The sequence below is a fragment of the Pleurodeles waltl genome, chromosome 9 (genome assembly GCF_031143425.1).
Source record: "Pleurodeles waltl isolate 20211129_DDA chromosome 9, aPleWal1.hap1.20221129, whole genome shotgun sequence".
NCBI classification, from domain to species: domain Eukaryota; kingdom Metazoa; phylum Chordata; class Amphibia; order Caudata; family Salamandridae; genus Pleurodeles; species Pleurodeles waltl.
The window spans coordinates 1,102,824,565-1,102,843,229 of NC_090448.1; the positions used below are offsets into that span (position 1 = coordinate 1,102,824,565).

Here is an 18,665-nt window from a genome sequence, read left to right on the forward strand (position 1 = left end):
CCGCTTCTCCTCAACCCTACAACGGTCTCCTTCCATCCAGAGTGTAATCATCTGATGGTGGCATTGGGTGGATTACTTTTACTTGCTGGGTTTTCTATTTTATTGCAACAGAGATAAGCACAGGAATAGCTTGGGGTACTTTATCTTCTCTTCACTTGTGGAAGAGTCAGGACTGGACCATAGATGGGTAAAACCAGGAACCCATTTAGGCACCTGACCATTCTGGATCTGAAAGATGTGGTAAATGCTAACGCACCTTGGGTCGAGGTTTATTTGTGATCAAAAGGAGTGATTTTGCGGTTCTTTTCCATTTTGCGCCGTTTAAGAATTGCTTTGATGGTGTGAAGGGGGCTTTTCCTAATAAAAGGAAAGTTAACTTCTTCCTGAGTGTCCAGACTTAGAAACAACAAGTTTATTTAGACCAGCTTGTGAACTGTAACTCCTAGAGTCGGAAACTTGGAGGTAGTATTGGTGTATTCACAGGTTGAATTTAACCTGTAGATTCCCACATCTGGGCACCTGTTTGTCTCTTGGAAAGCCCTTTGCTTTTCTGCAGATAGTCCCATATTTGCAGAATCGATCTACTGAAAACCAATCCGTATGCCTCACAGAGCTGTTTTTCCAGAGTAACGAGGGAGACATGTGGGCCCATGTTACCAACGGTATTATAAATTTTTTCCTCTAATGGAAACCATTTCCTCTGGAGATAGTAAGGCCCATATTTATACTTTTTTAGTGCCGCATTTGTGCCGCTTTTTGAGGCAAAAGCGGCGCAAACTTACAAAATACAATTGTATTATGTAAGTTTGTGCCGCTTTTGCCTCAAAAAGCGGCGCAAATGCGGCGCTAATAAGTATAAATATGGGCCTAAGTCTTCTGAAGGATTTCACTAATATTGCCTAACACAAATGGAACGTCATATGTTTCACTCTGAAATAATCTGACATCTAAAGATATGCTGAATCACTAGTCTTTTAAGGATGAATCTGTAACTACCTGGTAGTTATATATTTCCTGTTGTTAGCTCTACCTCCTGTGCCTTTTGGGGATGCCTGCTCATCAGGGGATATGTCACGTGACGGTTCTAGGGAACACTACTTATAGCTAAAGATGGGGTTGTTGCTTGGCTTTAGATGCATTACATTTTTGGCCCTATAAGACTGATGCCCTTAAATGTCAGGTCCTGTGATGTAATGTTTCAAAAAGTAATAAATATCTTGTTTGGGGTATGGCATTATCCTATGTTCAGATCACCGGCCGCATTCAGCGGAACTCCCTGAAAGGACATATTATTCCACTTGTAATAATCTGGATGGAGGCATGCTGGGTGAGGTTTGTCGAGTACAACGCCCATGGCCACTTGGAAGTGTTGCCTCTTTGTTGGAGTTTGGCATCATCATCCATCCACAGCTCCTTGGCAGCATCAGACAGGGGTGCCTCATCTCTATTTGGTGTTGAGGAGAATATGCTGACCAGCTTGACTTCTAAACACCTTACGGGGTACCGCTTGATGTGTGCTTGCTTGGCTGCGATCCTCCCAAAGGCATATGCCTCAAATTTGAGGAATACCTTTTCCATATGGAAAAAAAAGAGGTCAGGTGCATTGACATTGGTCTTGAAGGCTAGTGCATTGATGGCCTTGTCCTTGTAGGAAAGCTATTGATGTTCCTTTGTCTTTCATCCTTCACGTGGACGTTCAGAAGTGGTCTCCGAAAGTGCTAAGCATTTGCCTGGGGTTTTTCTTTGGCTTAGAACCACCAGCTTCAGATGCTTTGGGGGGGGTGGGGTGTGGGGTGTGGGGGGGGGTTTGGGGGGGGGTGCAAGGTGATTGTACACAAGTCACATGACAATGTTTCTGATTTATTTCCTTTCCACTCGAAAACAGTGACAGCATGTCTTCTCTGATAGAAAAATAGTTTACTCAGCAAAATCACTGAGTAGACGATCACAGCGAAATATATCAGACGGTTTGAAAACTGCTTCAATCCGATGGAAATCAGCCAAACAAGAAGAACAAAAGACGCGGAACAGTGTTTAGGAAGCCTAACTACAAAGAGCAGGCAGTCACTGCCAGAGCAATACCCTGGTGCGGGTTAGGCAAGAGGCCTAAAGGAAGAGTGTGGTTTTGTTGCCTCTGCAAGTCTGGTCTGCCTATCTGCCCACTTCCTCTTATAATGATAAACAGAACATGTCTTTGAATAGGCTTATTTAAAAAAAGAAAGTGGTTCTCCATTGTAAAGTATTTTAGGATCCCGTGCATATTCATCCTAAATGAATAGCAATGAAGATCCTGTAGTGGAGAAGCAGGGCCTTTTTTCAGGTCATAACTGCAGTACAAAAGGTATTTTCTGTCAAGGGGAACCTTTGTTTGGCTTTGCTCTGGAAGACGGGAGCCACCACTCTACCTGATGGGAAGGTTCTGCTGAGCAGAAGATCCTGTCGTAGTACTGAACCTGGAGGTCCCATGGGAAGGTGACGTAGTGTTGGTACCTCAACTAAGCAGACCACCTATGACAAGCAAGCACACAAGCCAGTCTGACCACATTTTATCAGAGAAGTTACGAAGTCAGTGCCTCTATATTCTTTTTTTCCCAGAAGCTGGCCGACCGGAGTTACTGATTGCAAACTAAACCTACTTACTGATAAATTAAACACAATGCTGCCGACGTATTTTCATGTCATGATGGAAAAGCTACAACATTCAAGTGAATTCGATTTTTTTTGTCTCAACATACCTGCCCATTAGCTGATCAAACGTCCTTTCCATAACGCTCTGAATTCCAAGGCGATCGATATCCCTCATAGAGAAGTATAGGATGCCATAGTTCTTTAGTATATAACTGTTTATAGCAAAACAGTAAGAAACAGTTAGCAACCTAGTCACTCTATGTTTCATTGCAGTACCTCGCTAACATAGTAAAAACCATGTTACTTTCTTGAGTAATAGATGGGCAATGAATGAATCAATAATATGACTAAACCAAATGAAAGAAGCAAGCTGGAGAAGCGAGTAAGGTGTGAGGCTTTGGAAATTTCATAAAAAAAGACAACCTCCCTATCATACAAAGTCATATCTACCTTTTGTTTATACCTTATTGCAAAGTTTACCTTCGTTTCTGCCCCTTTTTTGCAAATGGACTATCTAGTACTATAGAAACAAATAAGTCCACATACTATTAATTCAGAGATAGCTTCCATGGAATCCATTTATCCAGCATTCATTTCAAACAATATACAGGCAACATATTTCGTATGAGCACAGATACTGGAATCTTGTGGCGATATTAGGAAACTTAAACCTGAACCATAGTGGGTTTCCTCTATCTAAATTAGGCAAAAGTGAGTAACCCAGGAAGCAATTGGGATTACTTTAAATGACATTACTTTAAATTACATATACGAGGGTGCTGCATAAAAATGCTGGAACAGCAGATTTAAATTAAAGGAGGCCTAACTAGGCTAAAAGAAAATATGAAAACCCATGAGCTCCTGCAATAGTAAAAAAAATGATGTCCGATAATGATTTTTCTGCACTCCCTAATGGGCTGTTAATGAAGGAAAATTGTAGGCCAACTATTGTGTATTTTTGGCATGTTCTTGGAATTATGTATGCGTCCAGATGTTGTAGGCAGAACCACTTTCATTTGAAGGCATAATAGGACCTGTTGTCAGACCACTTGACCTGTTTCAAGTCAGGAGGCATGTTCAAATGGCCGTACTGCGGCCTTGCGCCATAGTTGAAGGGTGTCTGATCGTGGTCTGTATGGCTTTTGAACAGCAAAGGGTCCCTTCCTGTACAAAAACTATGGTTTAAGTAATTTTCCCCTTTGTATGTGTGCTGTATGGTGCAGCACATCTGCAAAGAGGAGAAAAGAAAACATTTGCCCTTGTTACGCCTGCCTCAGGGAGGCACAGGATTTTGGTCCAAATCCATCTCTACAATGGTTTGTTGCATGGGACAGTCCCCCTTGACATAACATAACGCAAGGAAGGGCCCTGCGCTGCATTGCAGTACCTAGGGTTACAATCCTAGTAAATCACGATTTCAGGTGGCTCACACTGCAAAAGGTACAACAAAGCAACTCAGGTAAAAGACTAATCCAGAAGTAAAAACAAATAACTTTACAAAATAAATATCAACCTGCTTCTTTTTATTGGCACATAAACTATTGCCTTTACTGGAAAGACACTTGCGAGGAGATGTGCTGGACTCAACTACCAAACCACACACTACCATACCTAAAGTATATCATCAGGTCTGTTACAGATTTTATGCAAGAAGCACTGGCCCGTCTAAGCCATTCGGTCTTACTTTCACCAGTGTAATCCACATGAGAGGCAAAACTAACAGCTGTCTAAACAACTGTTTTTTTTTAGTTAGACCATCAACTACTGGTTAGGTTTCTGCAACTATATACAAGGCATGTTACTTTTGTTTGTTTAGGCGAAGTTTTCATTGTTGGTCTTAATTCATTTACATGTTTTGCAAGTCTGTATAGGCAAATTTGAAGTGTAACACTAAGCAAGAATTAAGTGTAAGGAAAGTCACATTTAGTAGAAGGTAATAATCACACTTGGAACATTCCATTGATGAGCAGTGTAAAAATGAACCGGTTGAACATAGGAACTATACAGTTTCATTGTTTTCAGGCAGCTGGAATGCAATGTAGGAAATGTATCTGAATTTTAAATCCTGGAGAGAACGAAATGGCATATAGAGGCATGCACTGAAAAAATAATAATTGTGTATATATATATATATATATACACACACACATATATAATATATATATATATATATATATATATATATACATACACATGTATACGAAAAGGAAGAGAGAACTCTGGGTAGTTCCCAAGTTTAGGTGGAGAGCAGCTCCAGTAAGGAGCACCCTGGCTCGGCGTGGCTAGCACTGTGCTGATCCAATGGTTAAAAACTTTGCTAGATAAACAGACATTTGAGGTGAACAAATCTAGAGTGTCGCTGGTGTTGCAGAGTGCCCCTTACTAGAGCTGCTCTCCACCTAAACTTGGGAACTACCCAGAGTTCTCTTTTCGTGTGTGTGTGTGTGTGTGTATATATATATATCCCCCCCTTATTCAGTGAAACAATCTTAAACAGTGACTGCAGATTTATTTTAATTTATTTTGAAGCATTACTTGATAAAGTGAATTCCTAGCTCATTCAGCTTCCTGTTTGCAATAGGAATTCCTTCTCCAGCTTTCCAACTTTTGAGTAGATAGAGCTTAGAACTACGAAATACTGTTTGCTTTCTTTAGTATCTAGTCTTCTTGCCTACATAACAAAATTGCACTGTAGATAAGGAAGATAGAGGTATTTACTTACTATTCTGCAGGATCAACATCTCTTAAGCCAATGTACACAATATCGGAACTAGAAAGGCGTGGCTTCGTCCAAGAGAATCCAGGGAGCAGCGGAATCTGGTAATAAGAAAGGAAGAAAGGGATGGAAGTGAGACCGATGTTTATCAAGTGACACCTACATTTAGAGTGTTTCTTAATGATGACAGGGATGTATGTGAAAGTGAAGCTGCTGTGCCATCTAATACTTCATTTCTGGGAGATAAATTGATTTAGTTAATGGACAAGCCCCGGCTTGTATCAGCTAATAGCTATATTTAGCAGCAGAAGCTTCTTACTGAGAGATTTGGGACAATATTAGTTTCCAACACATAAAGAACACGTTGTGGGAAACTACTTTTAAATAGTATCAATTTTGGTGTTATGGATTATATTGTCAATTTCTGCTGGATATTTCATCAGAAATGGCTTTGCTCATTAACGTTTGTCGGTGTCACTGAAATTACTATCTGTGTTAGAGCAGAGAATTACATTGCCTGTGTATGCATGGAGATCCAGTAAAATCTTAAATTTCCACTAGTATGGTAACCCTAAGCCAGCAACATTTTTCTAAATTTTTTACATGTAAATTATTTTTCTGTTTGAGGATATCCATTGTGCACCACATGAGTGTGCTGGGGAGTTTTCATTGCCAGTTGCTCTCTTCTGTATTTTTTTCCACTAAATGTTTGCGTGTACCTTAAAAAAGGCTTTGCGGGTGTTCACCACATTTTCATTGACCACTCTGTTGTCTCTATACTGTGTTTACTTACGTTCCACTGCTTACTCCTTTATTTAGAGCTGTGGAAAATCCACCATAACAGCAAACTGCCTGTGGTTGTGGGATTCAGGTGCATATTTATACTTGTTTTGCACCGAATTTGCGTTATTTTTTTTTAACACAAATTCAGTGCAAAACGAACTCCATATTTATACTTTGGCCCTGGACCCATCTAGCACCAAATTTATGGAGTTAGTCATTTTTTGGATGTGGAAACCTACTTTTTGTCAATGAGATGCAAAGTAGGCGTTCCGGTGCAAAAACTGACTATGGCCTTAGTGCCATATTTATGCCCCCAGTGCTAAAATCACGCACAGGAGGGATCAAAAAATGGTGCAAAGTTTGCTTTGCACCATTTTTTAACGCTTGGGTCAGGACAGGCATTAGGGGACCTCTGGCCCTATTTCCATGGTACAACCCAATGGAATAAGCCCACAGGTGCCCTTCCCAGGCCCCAGGGACACCCCCACCCACACCAGAGGGACAGCAGAGGATGGGGGACCCCATCCCGGGTAAGTACAGGTAAGTATTTTGTTTTTTAAGTGCCACTGGAGGCCCTGAAATGGGCCCCCTTACATGGCACTGGGTGCATTGGCCATGCCCAGGGGACCCTGGTCCCCCTGTGCTGGCCATTGGGGTGGTGGGCATGACTCCTGTTTTTCCTAAGACAGGAGTAATGTGGTATGTGTGGTTTTGTGTCAGAAAATGACTCTAGGCAGGTTAGAGTCATTTTTATTTAACTCTAACCTGCCCATCGTCATTTTTTGGTGCAAAACCCCCTTCTTCCATACCACTAGCCCCACCCGCCTAACGTCATTTTTGTTTTACGCTTGCCTATCCTTTGCACCATCTTGCACCATTCCATAAATATGGTGCCCGGCTGGTGCACAGAAAAGGTGCAAGCCGGTGCTAAACTTTTTGGTGCAAAACTGCGTTAGTGCATTCTTGCACCAAAAAGTATAAATCAGGGCCTCAGTGTCAGAAAGCTTCTCAAATCTTGGTTCTGCACATCAGGATTGTGGAATTGTTATTCTAAATTCAATATTTTGCCAGCATAAATATAATTTACTAGGTTTTGATAACTGGGTTTCACATGATTTATAATATTTACAGTTTCAATGCCATGTTGTTTTACAATTAATTTATTAAGCTGTCTTTTAGCAACTTCAGATTCTTCACACTATCTGCTAAGTAATTTTGAAATAGAACCCAGGGTGCACTGATAACAAGCATCAGCATATTCCATGTGTCTTGTGTTTATAATGCAAGTGCTAAGCATTGTTTATAAAAATTAAAGAAAAAAAAACTTTTAAAAATACTGGTGGAAAAGCAAACACATGTCTAAGTTATCACAAACCTACATTGAATTCAATATTTACAGACTTTATAAATGGAATAGTTCATTTTTCAAATACTTTTCAGACAGAAAACTCTGAGCAGAATTAAAAAAAATAAAAGGAAGTATCAGAATTTTAAGGAGAATGTTTGCTGTTGCACAGTGATCCCTTTTTGGGTGGTCACCCTTTCCCCCCAAGTTTGTAATGTTTTTTGGGCTCACCTGCTGGTTTATCTTGACCTCTAACACTGGGACACTGCTATCCAGTATCCAGTGTAGGTCGATATTGGCTTAAAATCTGATTGGCACATTTCACTTTCCTATAAGGCCATAGTATTGGTGCAGAAATACACCCATGGCCTGGAAAGATAAATGCCACTTGTTCACTGCAGCACCTTGTGTGCCATCCACTACAATTGCCCTGAAAGCATGGCTCCGGGATTACCATGTAAACTTGAAGTAAAACCTCAAGTGCGACCTTTGAAAATAACCCCTTTTCAGGTAATGACCTATCTTTTACATGTTACTAAGTCACACCTATGTAGGCCTTGTAGCCCACAAGGCAGGGTGCAAGTGGGACATGTAGAAAATGAGTCACCGTGTCCTTACAACAAGGCGCCCGCATTTATTTTCACTGTGGCAGGCCTAGCTGTCCTATGTAGGAAAACAAGAGTACAGATTAAAATAGTAATAGTGCATTTTGGCAATGTGGGCAGCTAGAAAAATAATGAACTACTTTTAATGGTTATAAAAATCCACTTCAAAGCTAGTCAGCATTTAAATATTAAAGAGAAGTACCTTTTAGAAAGTTTCCTTTTTCCTACCCGTGTCTTGAACAGGCGAATTAGCATTAGCCTACGCCAGCTGGTCAGCCTCTACATGTTGTGAATGAGGTGTGAAATTCTTCCAAAGAGCTACTACACAATAGTCAGTTTGACCTCCTCTGGGCTCAGCAGAATATTTAGAGTGGGGCTGTGGTCATCATCATGTTTGCACAAGTCCTGCCTGACAGGTCTGTCTGAGGCACACGTAAGACTTGTGTGCTCTTCAAAGGGATCAAACCGGACCAGATAACAATAACTGTGTATCTCCTGTCTGGTTACTGAGAGACCCTGCTTTGTTTAACATGACATCTGTCTCCGGTTTTGTTGTCAGTCTAGACCAGCGTCAAACAGAATTTTAGTGTTAGATGTGGGAGGATGCTGAAGATTTCCCTAGGACACTCCTTACACACCCCCAGCGCCCAACTTTAGTGAGTCTGGAGACTTCGGCCATTTTGGCAGTGCCCTGCTCATTGCATTTTTGCCCTGCTTGTATTAAGGCAAACAACAACTACTGAAAATGTGGGTTGGGTTGCCCTTGGGAACTTTCATCCCATTGGTTATGGTATGCCCAGAAGCAGTGCTTAATTTGAACCCTTGGTTTACGGGGCTCTGCACTGGCACTTATGACAGCCTGCCACATGGTTGTGGTGTTTGTGTAATTCAGAGATGAGCACATAACAGCTGTTTACGAATTCATTACATTAAAAATGACTAATACCTGCCACCCTAGCAATTCTTATAGCTTTGGGGGGGCTAGAATAGTCTGAACTGTCACAAGTATACGAGTGATGGTTAGTAGTTGTGCTGGTACTATATTTGTCGGCACTGACAGGAAATGGGTGGTGCAAACTACAGTAACTGCAGTAGCCTCCTGACGATGGCCCAGGAACTTTTTTTTTTTAACAATTAAGCTCTGCATAGGAGTCACCCTCACTAGATAGTGCCAACCATAAATGTGGCACATACGATACCCTCTGGAGAACACTTTCTGGACCCGCTGAAGATCCAAAGAGAACTAGGCATTCTGTCTGTGACCTGAAAAGAGCCATGAAAGAATGGACCTCTTGTACCCAGATCAAAGGAGGATCGGTTGGATGACTGTGTGAGTACAAGGATACAGAAGCGGCAAGCAGGGGCTTAACAGAGGCCTCTGCAGCCCCTGCAGTGTGGGAGGGCCCCAGGCGTACCCATACTGGAAGGGGCCCACTCAGCCTCTACTGATGTGAGTAACGGGGGGGGGGGCAGGGCTTCAGCATATCTTGCAGCGGGCCCCCCCATGTTTTGTTATGCCACTGGCTGCAAGAGGCCTTTTCCTGGAAATGCCCAGATGACTGTAGCAGGAGCAATTGGACTGGGGCAAGACTGTGCTGTTGGCCTCTGTCTTACACCTTGAAAGTATCTAAGTGCCTTTCCCACGGGCCATTGCAGAATAGGAGTCGCCGCCGTGGACAAACTGAAGGTCTGCCCACATTTGTATCTGCAGACGGGTGGACCTTCATGTTGGCATAATGAATACTCGGTCGCCGTTGCGATGTAGTGTATGTACAGTCAACATACAAATCACGCCCTAAGTCCCTTTCAGAATTGGGACTTTTTGACTTTAAGACATTCACCTGGACCAATCTACTTTGTATATTTGAATTGGGTTCTATCACGGTCAGTCTACCCCTTCCATGGACTATCATCGGCGCTTCGTGGTTTTTGGTGTTATTTTTAGTTTAAACTTTCAAAACTCTTATTTCCAGCTCCTTTTTTTTGGATTTTTGTTCTTTTGGTCTTATGTCACTCATAACATTGTTCTATTTATTTTTAAATTGATTATGGAGTTTGTGTAACTCTTTCCACTGTCTGCACTGCTTCAAATTATTTACACACTGCCTTTAAGTCTGACTGATTTTTGTCATGTTATCCAGGATAGCGCACAGGTTTATTTTAATATATATGACATCTAGCAGTTAGTGGCCTTATCCATCAAGGTGGACACTAACAATCCAGTTTTGTACACTTGGTAAGGCCTAATTTACTTTCCACTGGACTCGGGCTGAAATATGCTTCCACCATTTGGCCCATATGAGGTACCCAAAGTGCAGATTTATGGGTCACCAGGGGAGTAGACATCTCCTTTTTAGCCATCCAAAGTAAACTTCTGCCTCAAGCACCAGCTGAGTTACTGCAACTGCCAGCCTCTCCCCCAATGCTATAGAAGCCTTTGTGTGCCAAGGCCTGTGCTTTTGTGCAATATGTGGAATGTAGGAAATAAATTAAACAACCCTTAAAGTCTGCTCTTTAGTTATACGCTGTCAAAGAAATACCTGTTGCTGTGCTTTTACAGGTATGCCAGGAGAGGTGGGAACAACACTGAGGGCACGTTTTTGAGGCGGAATAGCACATGAAGCGAGCATATTAAAATATGCACTTTCATGGAGTGCTTAGTTAAAAAGACTAAGTAGTTCCTGAATGTGAGCAGTGGAAGGATATATCAGCCAATCAAAAGGGTGGTAAAGAATCTATGATCCATGGCAGGGAAAACACAAGAAGAGGAAGGGAAGCCATCAGCTGGCACAGTGCCCAGTGTAAGTGGTTGGTATGGTCCACAAGAGGTTTTTCAAAAACCTTGTATTTGTAGGTCTTGCCTACAGATCAGACCTAATAAGTACAAGAATCACCTGTCATAGAGAGAAATGCCAGTCCAGATTTACTGTATGCTTGCGCAGGGTCTTCTGTGGCACAGCTGCCCAGAATTATCTGGTATCAAAAGAAGACTTGAGTGTGGTGATGAACCTGCGTTGCATTGCACTAGCCCCTATCAATATGTATGCAAAGGTGTCATGACAGGCGGTGTTGGCACCTTAGGTTTTCATGTAAACCTACATCTCCTAAAATAGCATGACTTCTTGTTGCATGAAATTCTAATGGCAAATGTAGCCGGACCCAAACAAAGAGCAAACAGAAAAACAAATAATATTTCTAAGTGTAAGGAGTGTAATGAATTACCCTTGGATGTGCGGTCCTTGCAGTGACGTGAATACTGGATTGTGCATCTCGAGGTAGTGCTAGTTTGCCTTTGCAGTGTAGCACAATGCTTAGCATGAAGCTAAAATGTCTTTTTTTTGCAAATACAGCCCAAAACCAAATCGGCGGATGACTATTACTAAACATGGACTGAGCTTTTTTTTCATTTATACAACACAGTGCTGCGCGATTGTTAGTTGATCTGAGCCACCATACATATTAAGTGATTCAAATGCATATGTCTTTAACATCATGTGGAACTCTTTACCTGTGATTTAACACCACAGAAAGACAACAGCCACCCCTGCGCTGGGATACAAAGTACAATTAACCCGAATCCCACAGCAGTATGATGGGCTTCACCTGCGTGTGGGGACGCAGAGGAATCTTTTCTCGTTTAAATTGACTTTACATCATGCCAGTTTGGGTTGCTGTTTGCTTTGGTGCCACACTGCCATGCGGGGCATGACTGGCCTCTTCCTCATCTTCTGACTATGCCTGGCACCTCGGCAGATTACGTGCGTTAAGGGCACCGAGACTAATGTCGCTTAGAGAAAAAAATGTTCAAATAAAACTGCTCCAAGCGCCAAAGAGACCAGGCTATGGGTAAGACACGGGCCTTGGTGCGATGGCCTCTTCGACAAAGTGTATCCGCTGATATGCTTTTCTGTTGAGTCCTCTCTTTTACAAGACACCCTCCCGGTGACCTGCCAGCACTACTACCCAGAGAGCTTGGTTGCACAGAGACACGGGCTTTACTGGACGTTTCCGCAATAGCAGCCAATCAGAAGCCTGGCAAAGGACCTGCCCCCGCCAGGCCTTCACCCGCAGTGAAACGGGACACCCCGCAGATAAATATAAACCAGCTCCGGGGTGAACGAGGCCGCCCCCGTACCTTATCCTGCAGTTCTCTCAGCAGAAACGACACAGGCTGGCCATGGAGGTTTCCAGAAGGAGATGTGAGCGGGGTGTTGATGTCTGCGTGCGCATCCACCCAGATTACGCAGAGGTCTGGACACTGCTGGGCATGGCCGTCGATGGAGCCAAGCGCGAGGCTGGAAGATACAAATTGAACATTGATCCCACTTTTATCAAACAGTCGCATCAGACTGTACAGTTCTAGCATTGAAAACAAACATTTACATTACAGAGAACACACGTCTCCTTTCGCAGTATATAGTCAGAACACCGTCTTGCTGTAGAATATAAATGCTATATACCGTCCCTTTCAAGTGGACAGTGGGGCTGCAACCCTTCATTAATGAACAAAGTAGCCTGCCCCAAAGGCCAGAGAAAAGAAAGTGCATTTATTCTTTTAAACGGACTATTCTTGATCCATATTGTTTATTGCTTCCGAATTGCATAGGCTTTCGGTGCAAAGGCAAAACTGGGACTCTGAAGGGATGGGACACTGGAAGTCAAAGGAAACGAGATTTAAGGCTTCTATGGGAATATATTTCTGACATTTTTGGAATTTACAGAGGTTTTCAGTATTCCTGGTATCTGCAACAGTCAGGTTCCTGGAGGAACCCTTTGCTCCACACTCCCACCTATTTTGGGGTATACCCTTCTTACGTGCTTAAAATGTGTTGGTTGCAGATAATGGGGACGGCGCTCCTTTTGGGGATCAGGTCTTATTCATCATTAGACCTTCCCACAAAGCAAGAGAGAAAAAGGTAGTAAAGGTTGGGGAGAGAATAAAGAAGGGAATGATAGGAAAACAGTAACAAATGAAAGCAGGGATGAAAACAAGAATCTGCAAGAGATCCAGGAAATACAGTGTTAGGGAATTGAAGGCATCAGGTGGAGTCAAGAGTTAAAAGAATTGATATTCAGCCACTCTGGCATTCAGCATTGCCGGTGGCAGGCTCCTAAGAAAAACTTTGGATTTCAGAACTCATTTTTTTGTTAATTTACAAATTAACCAGTGTTCTTCTTTCGATTTTCATCCCGGGAATGGTCTTACTCAAGCTTTTAACAAAAATAAATATCTTACTACTTCCAGGATGGGACTTGGCCATTGAAACATTAGTCAATATCCCCTTAAAAGAACATTATGGGCATTTCCACACATTCCTTAGCAATCTTGCCAAAGAACAGCGACTCGTCACCTGTAGATTTATGCACTTGGAAATGTATGTGGATGTAAATATTTCTACAACTTTAAGTCCACATTTGTGAATCACATAATGTGGATTAACACTCCTAAAAAAGGGCATTTCTGCATGAAACTTGAACTTTCACATGGCTCTATGAATTTAGGTGCTGGGATTTGTCCAAGTGCTAACTGGATTCAAAACAGACAACGTTCCTCCTACAAAGCCTCAGGATAGAAAGCTTGGATTATTCTTAAATTCAGGACGGAAAACTTGGAACTTTGCTTAATGTTGTGCTTAAAGAGGTTTTGTATCTTTTAGCAAGGCCCGGACATTCCCTTCCTCTTAAAGGAATAATCTGGCAACATTTACATCTGCTTCTTCAGACAAGCTCTTACTGCTAATGTCCACATCGCTTCTTCCCTACCGCATGAGAGTTCTGTATATCCTTCCTCTTTATGGGCTGTAAAGATTAGGTGAAGCCTTCAGCTGGTGGTAACCTGAGTACCTTCTACGTCCCTTTTCTATTTCGGTGACTTGAGGTCACAGCCCCCTTTCTTATTCACATTTGCCTTCTTGGCTTCCTGCAGACAACTGTGATTTTCCAATTCTTTTGCTGCTGTCTCAGTACACCCCTCATGTAATTTTTATTCATCATCGTATGTGTGATGATGATGATGATGTGGTTTTGCTTCTGCCATTTCCCCCACCTCCCTCCCCTCCGAGAAGTATTAACTAGAATACACTGGCCCTCCTACAATGCAGGGTTTCTTGGTCACCTAAGCAGGCCCCAAAAGGTATCACGTTTTCTTCCTGCTGCCATGCCAGCTAGAGATAATGCTTTTTTGGTGCCTTTGTTACGTTTTTCCTCTGCTTAGCTGGGTTGCTGGTGCCTTTTTTCTCTCTACCCTGGACTGAAGTAGAAGCAATGGTGAGGGTGGTGGGTATGTACAAAAGCCCTTCACATCCTCCTTTCCCTACACACTAGTGTAGTGATGCTGGTCTGCCTGGACGTCTTCTGAAAGGCAGACTGATTTTGAGTAGAGTTTGCCCCATGTCAGCCCTGGTGACATTTCCTGGCAGTCTAGTCCAAGTACACTGATGTGATATGGCCCTTATGCAGTTATGCCAATGAAAGCAAGAACTTTTAGGGAAAACACAAACAACATTCTGTAGATGACATTTCATGACTCCAGGAAGTCATACAGCGAAGGCTCTATGTCTTTCCTTTAAAACGTTCCCGTGTCCACCCTTACGATGCAGAACTCCTGTTCTCAGTTGAGGAAAGTTGAAAAAAATGCAATAGCCTCCTGGCCGCCAATCTAGTCACTGGAGTGTTTTTTTACCAATCAGACACACGACGAGTACTGACAAACGAATTTAATTTTCAGGGCTAATGATTTAATAAAGCAACCAAGGATGATATAGCGCTGAAGGGACCAGTAGAGTGTTATGATTAGAAACATCTAGTGCTCCAGTTCAGACCAAGGTACATTACTAGTCCTTCAGGACAATACATCTTAATATTGTTTTCCACGCAAATATTCGAAGGTTACACAATCATTTATTACATTTCTTTTAGTTTTGTTCTCCAGTTTCTCTGCATAGCACTCTGCCACCCAGTAGGATTTTTCAGTTTATTCAGTTTCAAAAAACCCAAAATAAAATGATTGGGCTGCCCCGCTTCATATCAGACTGTTTTCTTTTACACTGGCATCAACGAGTTTTTGGTAGTAATTAAAGTACTCTGATTATTGTTTTAAGAAAAGGCTTGATTTCACTTCAGTTAACTTTAACTTAGCCACCACACATATTTCGTCTAGTAAAGTTAGACATGTTATTGTCTATATTTTGATGGTGAAACAGATTGGCAAATATCTTTTTTGCGACAATATTGTTTTTTTTAAACACAAGCTTGAGTAAACTTGTTGACATTCTTTAAGTGACATTCTGCAGGTGCATGTGCACTTTATATTCTTTCTAATGACCTCCATTTGGTAGTGGTGCAGGGTTGATCTTTTACCCAATTCAGAAAAGGCTCCCTGAACAAGACAATCTTACTTGATCTTTCTGTTTCCTATGACAAAGAAGAACATGGGATCATGTATCACACCTTGGAGTTGGTATCACTGATCTTGGAGCCTACCAAAGAAGGCTCAAATAATTTTGGCCAGGAGGGAGTGCGGATGAGTAATTTCTATTCTCCACAAGCCCGGGCCCCATGTTGGGCCTTCTAAAGATTCCCCTTATCTCTTCTCTGGTTTTTAATATATATGTGAGGCATCTTCCTGACTTGGTCCAAGACTGTGACTTGTGTTTTCACGCTTGCGTTTTGGCTTCATTGATTTGCTTTTATTTGTTTCACAATTAAGACAAGTTAGCCACTGTGTCATATCCTTTGATAGTTGTGTAATATTAGGTCAGCAGTAATAGCTTACAATGATTCTTGGAGGACATCTTGCTAAGACCTTTGTTATCATACCTGAGTCTGCTTTTTGTATTCGACAATCTCTTAAAAAAAAAAAAGGTTCGAATAAAGCATTGATCACTTCTCCGATCTTACCAAATTTACCAGCGTTCTGATTACATCAATTCTCTTGAGTTTTCATCTTAAGGAATATCAACAATACTCTGCTTACAGACATTCAGTGGTTTGTATCACCAAGGCCAGGGGTACTTTTAAGGTCTTATGTCCGTTTTACAAATGCTCATTTGGAATGGCCTCTTTCTCTGGCACAAAAATCCTTTTATTGATCTACTAATGCTTTTGTGTTCTAAGGACTAAGGCGCTCCATTATGAGTTTGGCAGTCCCAACGCAGAACCGCCAAACTTACGGGGACGACGCCACCGCCACCGCCATGGCGGTGGCATCCCCCTACCCTCTTACAAGGTTTCCGCCAGCCGGACCTGGCCGACCGGCGGAAACCTTGAGATAGAGTTCCTGCCAGTCTGTCCGGTGGGACCAGTGTTACGCGATAGCACTTGACTCCCATAAAGGAGCTGAGTGCTATCTTGTAGCACAGAGGGGGCCGACCAGCACCCTCATAATGCACACTGTATGCAAGCAGACGGTGCGCATTCCGATAGTGCTGGACCTAGGCATGTGCAGTGCAGGGGCCTCCCTATGGCCCCCTGCACTTGTTCTCGGCCAGCATTTTCTTGGTAGGAAACTGCCATGAAGAAGCTGGCAGACAATAAGGTTGTAATCAGCCAGTCAGCGCTGAGTTTAGCTCCGCCCTGGCTAATTACAATCAAGACCGCCACCACCCCATCAGGATCATGGATCCTGGCAGAGACGGCGGTCAGTTGGTGGTCTGACTGCCAAACTTATAATGCGGTGGTCAGATCGCCACCACAAGGCTGGTCGGTCTTGTGACCGACAGTCTCGTAATGAGGCCCTAAGCACTGCAGCTGAGTTTCATCTATGTATGTTAGATTTTTTTTCTGTAATGAGTCAGGACCTCCTGAATAAACTTACACTACATATATGCATTGCTCCCTGTGTGTAGGTCCTTTTGTCTGCTGTTCTGCATCATGGGGCAATTACATATATTTTTATAATGTGTGCAAAAGAAGAACATCAAACAAACACTTCAGTTACAATAGCCTGATGTTACTAACCTATGATCGCCTCCTAGTGTTACACAAGTGTGTCCTGCACCCACTGCGCTTCTCACGGCGTCCGACACCACTTGGCTTGCTAATCCCACAGTCCGAGGATTCTTGACCGCTATGTTGTACAGCTCATCATTGGGGACTTGTGTGAAACTCAGATCTCCAAAATCATACACGCTGCAACCTAAAGACAAGTCGAAAAGTAATTATTCCTTGTATATTCCAGGCAAGTCAAGGTCATCAGGTTTGACATCTAATATGTGCAAAAACCCAATTTGTTTTACATCTAATATGTGCAAAACCCAAATTTAAAGAAAAAACATGGTCTGATTATGCGGACTGCTTGGCTTAGTAAGTCAGACTACTTCTTTAATTCTTTAATACCACAGTACATATCCATACTTATTTTTACCAATAATTTCCCACGGTACCAGCATGTTCTGAAATACCGCTGAATTAAAAATGTAGAATCTCTCTGCAACACAAACCCACAAACAATATACTTTAATTTCAAAGAACTGCAATAGTACAAAGTTAACATATGGCTAAGCACATACGTTATTGATTAGATGTCTAAAACCGATTTCCACCCCAATAGGTATGTTCACTACAGACTCGGACAACTTCATCCAGCTCGCAAATTGATATAGAGGTGGAAAGCTTTGGTGAATTCCAGGAGTTCAAAACTGCTTTTCGAAAGAAATTTCAATAACAAGACTCTCCCTATTCTGGGTACCGAATCAAAGGGATTAGAGGCTACTGGATGGTTTGAATAGCTTTACAAAATATACATAAAAATAAATATGGGATAACTGCTGAATTCTATCATGTGTGTGTTTGAAAACTGTGATATAATTGTAAGCTCAACCAGCCTTTATACAATGCATTGGAAGTCAACTGGTGTAGATGTCATAAGTGGGCCTTCATAGTGTACTGTGACCACAATGCATCAGGTGTTCAAGACAAAACCGCGTGCAGAGTAGCTTGGGTAAGAGGGTCTCAGATGCAAACCGGCTTAAGATAGGAATTCGGAGGACTTCTAGGAAGCCTAGATCTTTTGGAGGTTAAGGTGGGCTAAATTTCCACCTAAATTCCAGGGCTCACAGGCTCAACAAATACTGCTAATCTGTATTCCTTGTTTTCCTTCATATGTGTATGAGGAATAGGAAAGGGGTGGCAGCAACATGAATTTACAAAGCATGGAAACAAAGGTCAAGAGGCTTATGGTGTCACCAGGCCTATGGGGCGGATCCGCATCATTTTCCACTGAAGTGAAGGGAGCCGTGTGTTGACTGCGTCGGAGGACACCCGCCTTTGCTCACAAAAACGTATTTCCTCTTCAATTACTTTTTTATTCGTGAATGCCATTATCTTGGGTTAATGTATGTATTTTTTCTGTTTCTGATAAAGAATGCCATCTTACCTACAGTGCTCTCCCACGCAGGACATATTTCATCTCATATGTTTCAAGTGACAAAACATTCCTCAGACGGAGTACACTCATTTTTGAAAACTCGACAGGGAACAGCTGCACACTCGCTTATTTTTCTCGAAATGTGCTACTACCTATGAGACTACAAGTATCCCTAGAGAGAGCACTCGGTGATGTAGCAATAATAAGGCCTCAGCTATGACT

The 18,665-nt window shown here is 42.2% G+C and overlaps 1 protein-coding gene across 1 annotated transcript in view; it reads right to left on the reverse strand.

The window, feature by feature from the left end:
* ARG2 (arginase 2) overlaps positions 1-18,665 on the reverse strand; it is a 52,684-nt gene that overhangs the window by 12,315 nt on the left and 21,704 nt on the right. The window contains exons 3-6 of the mRNA XM_069208822.1: positions 17,036-17,213; positions 12,213-12,372; positions 5,351-5,445; positions 2,736-2,840 (exon numbers count right to left, since the gene is read on the reverse strand). Of these exons, the coding sequence (XP_069064923.1) occupies positions 2,736-2,840; positions 5,351-5,445; positions 12,213-12,372; positions 17,036-17,213 (538 nt within the window). The remainder of the gene's footprint in view (positions 1-2,735; positions 2,841-5,350; positions 5,446-12,212; positions 12,373-17,035; positions 17,214-18,665) is intronic.